Raw genomic sequence first — 10,863 nt, forward strand, 5'->3', positions numbered from 1 at the left:
CCAAACTTAAAAGGTATAAAAAAAAAAGGCAAAAAAAAAAAAAAAAGGAAAGGAAAGAAATGAACATGAAATGTTTTCTTTTGTGTTAAAAAATTGTTACTTTTAGAGAATGAACAAATGGTTGATGTATATTCAACACCTAACCCAATGCATACAGGTTCATCTTTTATGCCTAAAAAGTCACAATTCAAAAGTCTTTACATGAAGATACATCTCATTCATGCACTAAATATGTCTGACTGTGAATCATTATTTTTCATTATGTGTATTGTTCTGAGGACTGGAATTGGAAAAGAGGTGAGGTGTGGTGTCAATCACTACAGTATATATTAACACGTCATTTGGCACAACAAAGACTTGATTATTAAATTAAATAAATTTACCCGTAAAAGTATAAAATAACTTCCAGGCAATTATATCTGAATACCTTGACCCTTTATACCGCATCAGGTATGGACAAAATCATAGTGTGTATGCGTGCTTCATTCAATATGCCTCAATGAGTGTTAAGAAGCCATATTAAGCTTCCAAAATCAAAACAGAGCATTATATGATGATGACAGTTTAAATATAACAATTGCAGTTATGGGAGAGGAAAGTAGCTATCACATGTTGACCTAAAAATTAATACAAGGCATATAATTAGTTTGATAAGCTTGGTAAGTAATCAATTGACAGTTTAATGAAAAAGAAAGGTGTCTTGCTCAAAAAATTGTACTTTCCATGGTAGAGTAAACTAACTTGAAGTCTAATTCATCCGAGATTTCAAAAAGAACAAATGGATATGATCAATTTGTTTCTTGATTCCAATTGATATTTGGTCAGATGCCTAGTTTAAGTAGGTCTGTGTTTGAATGACATCTTGATATTGCATACCATTATACTACTGTGCCCATGCCTACCATAATATTACTGTGCAAATCCATATTGGATTTCATTTCAATGCACAAAAAGTTATTTTCAGAATGAATTCTGGAAAGCAATCTCATAAATAAGACATACCATCATCAGGAAGAGATGCATCTGTGCGCATGTGCTTCACTTCCATGTTCTGAACAATCAAAACGATGAAGGAGTCCTGGTATTAATAGATATAATTTGAAAATGAAATGGAAAAAAAAAAAGGTGAAAGGTGAAAGCGCCTACTCTTTGAACATTGTCATCTGGGGATGTCTTTCTTTTCATCATGATGCCATTTGAACATTTATTGTCAGAAGGGCTCTCAAGAATGAAATCTTTATAAATATTGTTGGCTGAATCATCCCTTTCTAAGAGCTTTTCTTGTTTATTGCCTTGATCATTCTCATTAACTGACTTGTGCTGGAAAAAAGAGCTTCTTATAGTGATCTCTCTGTCCCCTGTTCTTCCATGTTCAGATCCCTCAAGGATGCTATCTTCAAACGTATCACTGGCAACATCATCCTTGACTCTGATCATTTCTTGTTTATTGTCTTGGCCATTCTTGTTCATTGACTTGTGCTGGAAGAAACGACTCCTAACAATGACCCTTTTGTTCTCTGTTCTTGTTTTCCCCTCAACAGAAATTGGAGCGTTCTCATTATTACACTCCTTCAGCAATGCTTGACAAGGTCCACGCATTGAATGACCAATTTGTTGTAGCAAAATACTTTCAGGAGGCCCCTTCACATCCACCTTGCCTTCATGTTTCAAAAATACGAGTAAGAACTAAATGCTCAGTTAACTCAACAATTTATACCTGTATGAACTATGAAGAAAGCTATTTCCTTAATCCTTACTGGGACTTGGAGACTCCATAAACTCATGAACTCCATCTGGAAAACAACTTTCCACCTGCAGGAGAAACTTCCAAAACTATAAATAAAGGCAAGAAAAGAAATTCAACTGAAAACAAATCACATCAATTGAATTTATCATCTCTTATAGCATTACTCACATTGTTGCCGTGGAGTTTGTTTCTGTCACTCTTAGAGACAACTAAGGATGCTGAAGAGCAGCTGGTATTACAAGAACCAGGCTCCTCACTACCATTATCGCTGGGACTCGAAGAAGTGTGAATCACCAGACTTGGACTTGTAGGTGACAACTGAGGTGCTCTGAAGTTTCTCTTTGCTTCCAGAGATGAAAAGCCTTGTAGCATTAAGGAAAACTAGAAAGAAATAGGATTTATGCATACATAAAAAACACATTTATGCATATGAATATATCATCTCCATCCAGAATTCCATCTTAGAAGCCTTGCCCTTTTCTACCATAACCTCAAGGCACAACATCTGTTTGCACCTCAATGTCAGACCTTTGATGGAGGTAGAACCATCACAAACAACTTAAAAAGACTCCTATAAACACAGAGAGAGCAGGACAGATGAGAAGCATTACAATGATTGACCAAAAATTTAAAATCCCCTGTATCTTTTACCCTTGTTTGAAAACATTCAACGGGCAACTAATCTAGTACATAATAATTGCAGTGGATTTCAGTTAAAATAAAGTATGTAATAATTTTCCAATTCATTTTCTAAAATATTCAATATATACATATGAAAACCAAAATCATTTAGCCAACTCTTACAGAAAATTCTTTGATTGGATACAGAAGTACTTAGTCAGCAGATTCTTCTGGACAGGCAAATCTAGCTTTTTCTTTCCACTTTCCAGTTTATAATTTTTGCATTTGGTAGTTACATTAGGTACCAGCACAGAACTGCTACTTTCTCCCTGTAACTGCAGAGAAAACTAAAATTTAAGAAAAACACTGCTAGCAAAATTGAGAAGCTAAGCAAAGTGTTAGTTTGTTATGTTCTCTTCCTTGAGGGAAAAAAAAATACTCCGCAGAAAATCCATGATAGGAAGTATGACTGCATAGATCAAGCCATAAAGAAATGCAATTGGAAATCATGTAATTGAGATGTTATAATGTCATTTTCAGAAGACAGAATAGCTCACTGAAGCCCTTCATTTCATATTCAATTCATTGCTTTTTCTATATCTAAGTTCCTCAACTAATATCTTCACTCTTGTTAAAAAGGAAACTGTCTGTACGCCAAATTAAAGTTTGGTTGACAGTTTTTTAAATGAGAAACTTCAGAGCACTGAACCAAGGGCTCATAGAATTTTACCAGTCAGAGAAGCAGGTCAAATCCTAACAGCAAGAGTTGCAGATGCTCAAATCTTTAATTCTTAGTGGACTGCATCTAGTGGATAATTTTGCATTTGCAAGTGAACATCAAGAATGCAGGCTACTCATCTGTTATAACACTTAGATTTTGTATATTTTGTTGATCTCTCTAATTTTCCTTTTCGTGATTTTGTTAATTAAGCAACATCATTGGCCATTCTATATACAATATATGTAACAACAGTAATCTAACAATTACTTAAGAATTCTTTTCATGTAAATACTATCTGAGCATTTTAGGTGTTGCAGAAATAAATAAGAGTTGCTGCTAACTACCAAAATAAGTTGACTAAATTCATGGTCTAAAAGAAGAAGCATCTACAATCTTGAAACTTGAAGAAGAGGAGAAAACCACAAAGAAAATGTAGACGAAGAAGCTAACCTGGAATGGCATTTGAGTAAACGGATCCAGATCCCCTTTTGCTATACCTGTAGCTATCTGTTGCGGTATCAATGTATTTCACATTAAGGTACAGCCCAAAGAGCTTCAAAAATAAATAAAAAGTTGAATGAATAAGAGAATAGTGACAAATTCTGTTTGAAGGATATGGGCCCAAAAATTCCAAATCATTGCCAATATTGTCAGGCAGGTCAGACAAATGTACAATATCTTTCATAGTAGGATCATAAACACGTTGATGCCTGAAAGTCAATATTGCTTTCTTGAATGATTCTTCATAAAGTGGAGGAACAGACACTGTGCTATATCTCAAATGTTTGATCACCTAGAAGGCATTGATCGTCAATTGGTATATTGCAGAAATAATAAAAACCTACTGAACAGAAATTAAAGCACTTGAGAAATAGGGAAAAAGTCAAATGAATTATAGCATCCAATCACAATATGATATACATCCTGCTCGTTTGCAAGGAAACTTTTCTTATTACACGCACAATAAATTCACCTTGTCATAGCTTTTGAACTTTGTAATTAATGCATGTGCCCTTTTCAGTCCCATTCCTGGTAATGATTGTTGATAGTCACAACCACTGAAAATGCACATCTCAAGAAGCATGTCATTTGTGAAACCCACAAAACTTATATCCTTGTTCTTTTGAAGCCTGGAATTCTGAAACTCAACTCCTTGCCCATACTTGTCCATTTTGAAAATAATCTGAACTTAGAAAGAAAGGAATTGTTAAAGCGTCTTTGGGATGAAAAGAGTCCAGGGTTCAACATAAGTGTAAAAGAGCAACAATAACAAGAAGTTTTTTAGACAATCCACTGCTAAATGACTCACTCGATGACATCCAAAAGGTATTAGATCAGAGTCCTCAGTGATAACTGCATCCACTTGTTTGCAAACCGACAAGAAGGTCATTTGGGCATCTGCCTCGTAAGGAGCCACGACATATGATACATTTTCCTGCCTTAAGACCTTTCACATGCAATCACATCAATAGAGGTGTTAATATCAGCAGTACTAAGAATAACCATGAATGAAATTGCAGATAAGATGGAGAACTTTGCTTCCCTGAATGCTAAAAATCTGATTGCAAATAGATTTGAGAACTCGTCTTCCATGATGTTTCTACCTGGATTAGTTCGTGTGCAATTGAAGGGGAAATATCAACAGCCTTCTGATAGCACTCATAAGCAGCTGCAGAATTTCCATTTGACTCATGCTCAATAGCACGCACAAGGTTCTCTTTCCTTGTCCTGCATTTGTTAGAGTGCATAACATCTCAACGTTACCAGTTTTGCATGATCACATGTTTTGGCCAATGAAATGTCAAAACAAGTCCCAAATCCATATTAAAAGTGAGACTAAACAGTGGGATATAACTAACAAATGTTTAAAATTGATCGGGCTAAGAGGGGAAACAGTTTCGTGTCAGAACTGTAGGCCATCATGTGAAGAAAAAAAATTTATAAGTGGAAGTGAAAAGTATAGAAGTGTCAGGAAGTGTTTTCACCAGGTAGGAAACATGACAATTAAACAGCTACGGACAGAAGTCAAACATTTTCAGTTCCCCATCTATACAACTACATACCATAAGCACATAGAAAACAGACACTTTAAGCATTGGTACCCAGAGAAAACCTACAGACATTACCAACTTACACTCCAAGAGAAGCAATTGTTGACAAGATTTGGAAGAAGAAAAATATTTCACTAAACCAAAGACATCAAATATAGGACTGCACAACTGACACCTGAAGGCAAAACATTCAAATAGTCAAAAGGAGTACTTCTAGCCAGTCTCAGCTGGAAGTATTGTTTTCAGTAAGTTTTTAAGCGCTTGAGTTTATGCATTTATTGTCAATTCAAAAGCAGAACTGAGATGTTTAAAGATATGTACCATACCTTGCACGTTTGTTCTCTTGTTCAATCTTCATTGGCAGAAGACCTCCATCAAAGACTAAAATTGGCTTGACACCATAATGCCGCAGCAAATTTACTCTGTGCATGCAATACTCAATGTGCCTAAAACACCAGACACACAATGCAACCATTTTGTAAAACCGCATAAGAAATACATAATTCTTTCACCATTTTTTTCCTTGGAAGACAGCAATTACACGTTACATATCCATTACTTGTACTTTAGCTTTCCACCAAGAATGTCAAAGAAATTTAACACCAAGTCTCTGGTGTTCCTAAATTGATTTTCAGCAGAAAATCAGAAAAGAAAAGAGCTGAAATTTCAAAAAAAAAAAAAAAAACCTTCGCAATGATCCAATAAGACCAAAGCAACTTCATGGCTTTATCAAGCTTTTCAATCAAAAAAAGGCAACACGTTAAATCAAGAAAACCCATTACCCCAATTCAATCAAAATTGTCGCCATTATTTAGATTAAAACAAAAGGAAAAAAGAAAAAGAAAATCCTCGCTCAGATAGGTTAAAGCTCGAAACTTTTCAACTGGGTCATTACAAAAATCGAAAATGCAGGCATAGAAAGAGGAACCTGGAAGTGGGTAATCCTTTGCAAAGCTGAGTGCTGCAAGACAAGGCACCTTTGTGAAGCCAAGAATAGGTATCAACCGCAACAGAACAGCCCTCTAATTCCTTAATATGGATTGGTACCATTATTGATTTCAAGAGAGGTAAAAGACCTTGTATTCCCATTTTCTCTTCTGCTCTTCGCCCTTGTTGACACCCTCCAAAACCCACAATTAATTAAAAATGACGTAGTTCTTTTTGCTCCGGTGTTTCAGCTATCAAAATCTTCACCTTTATGCGCCTAGTTTTGGTGCTGGCGGGAACCTTTATTTTTGGACATCAAAGTGTATTTTTGGGTTTTTCTCCACGACTTGTCGGTTGAGAGCAGAAAAGCGTGAAGCGGGAAGGGCAATTGAAATACCTGTCGTTCATTGGAGGAATTGAGTGACCTGAGGGCTGTAAAAACTAGGCTGGTGGCGAGCAGGGGAACCCATTAATTAAATAATACTAGGGGTGAAAAAGAAATAGATAAATTGAGAAAATTAAAAAAAAAAAAAACTATAAAAAAATAATTAAATTTATTAAAGTATTTTAAAAAATATTTTTAATTCAATTTAATTTTAGTTTTATAAACTTGAAATCAAAAAATCTTAACCAACCAAATCAATTTAATTAATAATTATAAAATAATCAAACCCAAAAAAACATAATCCAACTTAGATCAAACTTATCATAAAACTCATTAAAAAATTTTAAAAAATATCTAAAAAATAATATAATATTTTATTTTTAATATCAAATCAAATCAAAATCAGCCAGTTAAAATTGATTTCAATTTTATTTTTTAAATTTTAAAAAAATCGAAACCAGCTAGTTAAAATTAATTTCAATTTTATTTTTTAAATTTTAAAAAATATCAATTTAATTAGTTTAATTATTTTTATAAGTAAAAATCAAACCAACAAGAAAATAATTACTATTAAATAATACTGATAAGGGGAATGCCCGATCCGTTCATCTGTAGGCATGCAAATATTGATACAAAGTCAAGGGTTTCTGGAAATTCCTAAGCCCTTGCGAGTATAAAGAATCTCTTACCTCTCTGTCATAATTCTGAATTTTCTCTCGTCTCAGTTCATTTTTATTTAATAATGATTTTTTTTTTGTGTGAAACACACATGCCAATATTCATTGATCGTATATTGCATTATCCTTTCTTCTTCTTCTTCTTCTTCTTCTTCTTTCATGCAGCGGAAATGAAACAAAAGAAACTACAACGTAACAAGCTTCTTCGCAGATCATCAAGCTGATCTGCAAAGAAGCTTGATGATCTGCAAAGTCTGCACTTATTTTTTTATTTATTACAAGAAAGAGGCTCGATCACGAGAACTTTTAGAGGGAGGGAGGACCCTACCGACACTTGAGCTATGCACAATGGTATAGATATTCGCTGCTGCCATGCACTGAGATCTTCTCATCCGAAAACATTAGCTACTCCTGCGAGCTAACATTATAGAGATCTGTGATGAGATATCCACCATGAAGTCTAAGCTATAAATCTTCAGCCCAAATAACAATATTCATCAAGTTCATGGAGAACCATTTCATGACTTGAATCTGAAGAATTTGTTGGCAATCTCTGGCATTCTGACCTTCGCGTTAGACTCATGCAGGTTGTATTTCTGTGAGCTGACGAACATCATAGGATTTGATGAAATAAAAATTAGATTTAGATGTCATGTAACTTTTCTTTTGTCATTTTTTATGTTTCTTTGACATTGATTAACACTTCTTTTTCTTTTCATTTTTTTTTTTACTTTGAAAAAACTATCAGTGGATTTTTTTATTAATTTAACTCTGTTTTTTTTTTTTATTACCAATAAATTTGACAATAAGTTTAGTTTCACTGTGAATTCTTTTTTTCCAAAAATTAGATTCCTTTGTACTTCTAAAGAGAATTAAAGGTTTAAATTAATGTAAAGATTATCTTAGTATGAAATTTCTCTTAATTAAGATATATGTTGTTTGGCAACGAAGAATGGAATGGTGGGAATGAGAATTTTATTTCTACTTTGTAAGTTTATGGTTGAAAAAATAGAATGAATATGAGAATATAAATGCAAATGATGAGTGGGAATAAAAATTAAAAGTAGTATAGCTCCATTCTGATGTAAGAGGTGAGGATAAAAAGTGTTAATTAATTCTATTATTATTATTATTATTATCATTATTATTATTATTATTAGTATAATTTTTTTATTAATATTAATTTTTTTATTAATTTATTATTATTTCTATTATGATAATAATGATAATGATATAATAATAATTTATTTTTATTTTTATTTTCATTTTTATTATTATTGTATTTACATCCCACTGTTATTATTAACACTATCTTTTCATGCTACCACTGACTTTAATTTTATATATATATATATGACACCATAATTAATAAAATAATTATTTTAATCATTATTAATCCTTAAAAATAAATATTAAATTTTGATATTCATATCTCTTTCTTTTATTTTTCAAAATACAGTATTGAAATTAAAATACCATTTTATTTTCTTAATAAGTCATTGCACCCAGCATTAAGGGGGCTTTCAACTTTTTTATTTTTTATAATTTTTTTATTTGATAACTGTCTTATACACCCTTATTTCAAATTAAACATACTTTTTTTATTTTTTAAGTTGTTATTGTTAATATTAACAAATCAATATTTTCATTGTATATCATCTCATAAAAATATTATTTATGTTAATAGTGTTTTATTTTTTGTTTTTTAATTTTAATCTTGTAGACTTAATAGTTTGTTTTTTTATAGGGTTATCCGAGACTCATGATTCATGTCATGTGTTTAACAAGTTAACTCATAATTTATTTTAATTTTTTTATTTAGGTTATATAAGTCTCATGATAAAGATCACAAATTTAGTAAGTTAACAATTAACTTGGGTGTTATATCTCTCTTTTTTAATTGATTTTTTTCGTTTAATTTCATCATTCAGCACTTTACTGATTAAGAGTTAGACTTTCTTATTTATTTTAGTATGTTTTATATGAGATTATCTTGATTTCATAACTCAAGTCACGAGTTTGACGGATTAATTTGGATTGATGCAAGTCATTTTTTATTTTTTAAATTTTTTTTATCATTTAATATTAAGTTAATTGAGAATTGTGCTTTCAAATTTGTTATGGATTTTTTTTTATAAGATTATTTTAGTCTTTGTTATGGATTTCTTTTTATAAGATTATTTTAGTATTATAATCCAAGTCATGGGTTTGATAAATTAATTTAGCTTAACTTTGATCATATTTTTGTTTCTTTTCATGAGATAATGTTGGTTTTATGACTCATATCATGGTTTTTGACCAATTAACTTGGTTTGACTTGGGTTATTTTTTATTTTTTATTTTATTTTATTTTTAATATCATCTTTAATATTGGATTGATTAGGAATTGAATTTCATTATTATTTTTTATTTTCTTTTTATGAAGTTATCCTAATATCAAGACTATGGTCACGATTTTTTGACATGTTAACCCGGGTTAACTCATGTTGTTTTTTAAATTTTATTACTCAACATTTAATTGATTGAAAATTAATTTTATAATTTATTTTAATTTTTTTTCTACGGGACTATCATGGTTTCATAATCAAAGTTGTGAATTTAACAAACTATACCGAGGTTGATTTAATATGTTGCTATTTTAAGATTTAAAAAAAATATCATCTTAAATTTTTTTAATCAAATTATATTTTTATTATTTTTTAAAATTATTTTTAAACTTATCAAATCAATTAAATTATACCGAATCAACCCTTACATAAATTAAAAAACACAAATATACTAAAAACAAATGTTGGCAGCGCACACAGGAATATATTTTTAAGTTTAAAAACATTTAATCCAGCCAATAGCATAATGCATGCCATTATTGTAGTTATATTTTTTATGAAATATTAATTAAATTTGATGAGTTTTTTTTTGTTAGGTAGCAACTTTATTGTCAATAAAAATATAATAAAGATGAATATTCATTAATTATCAATGAATAAATATATTGTATAATTGTTATTTAATTAATATATATTATTAATAAGTGAAATTAAAGATGTTGAGTTATTATCGTCTCGCTTATGGATATCATTGAATAAATAATTATTTAGTTCATGAATATTAAATAAAGATGTTTTGTAATTATTCTGTGATTTAATCTTGTGTAATGCATGATAATTTATTAATAATAAATATTTTAATAATAAAGTTTCTAAAAAAAATTGTCAAGCTAAAATACTTAAATAATATAATTTACTAAATATTAAAAAAAACCTGATTGGCACGGAATATTTATGGTCTCTATTTATGGTCTCTAGATATAGATTATTATTAATTATTGATTATTATTAACCTCAATAGTATAATTATTATTTTGCTTTTCAAATAAAAAAACAATGAACTTCCTATTTGGATTAATATGATATTTTTAACATACACATTAAATATTATGAAATTGATTGAAAATAATTTGATATTTATATATTTTAAATACACAGTATAAAAATTATATTATTCTTAAAAGAAAAATATTTTAAAATGTTTATCAAGGATGATTCAATAGTTTTTTCTTGTACATATATGACATAAACACTATATTACCTTTATAAACAAAATTTATTAAATAGCTTACATGGGGTAATTTGGTTTTTTATATTTGAAAAATATAAGGTAAATACTATATTACCCTTGTAAGTAAAATTTGGCAAGCTTGTATCAAAGGGATTTTTTATATTTTCAAGCTGGTC

The 10,863-nt window shown here is 30.3% G+C and overlaps 1 protein-coding gene across 1 annotated transcript; it reads right to left on the reverse strand.

The window, feature by feature from the left end:
- Positions 1 to 38: 38 nt before the first annotated feature.
- LOC105140271 (5'-3' exonuclease family protein) lies at positions 39 to 6,346 on the reverse strand. The gene is made up of 12 exons (XM_011047036.1): positions 6,069 to 6,346; positions 5,467 to 5,586; positions 4,694 to 4,817; positions 4,399 to 4,536; positions 4,063 to 4,272; positions 3,707 to 3,882; positions 3,540 to 3,612; positions 2,574 to 2,703; positions 1,916 to 2,109; positions 1,758 to 1,812; positions 1,147 to 1,658; positions 39 to 1,051 (listed from the first exon to the last, which is right to left on the reverse strand). Exons 1-12 carry the CDS (start codon positions 6,227 to 6,229, stop codon positions 986 to 988), a joined length of 1,959 nt encoding a protein of 652 aa, XP_011045338.1. The 5' UTR covers positions 6,230 to 6,346; the 3' UTR covers positions 39 to 985.
- Positions 6,347 to 10,863: the final 4,517 nt, after the last annotated feature.

The sequence above is a fragment of the Populus euphratica genome, unplaced genomic scaffold (assembly GCF_000495115.2).
Source record: "Populus euphratica unplaced genomic scaffold, PopEup_1.0 scaffold238.1, whole genome shotgun sequence".
NCBI classification, from domain to species: domain Eukaryota; kingdom Viridiplantae; phylum Streptophyta; class Magnoliopsida; order Malpighiales; family Salicaceae; genus Populus; species Populus euphratica.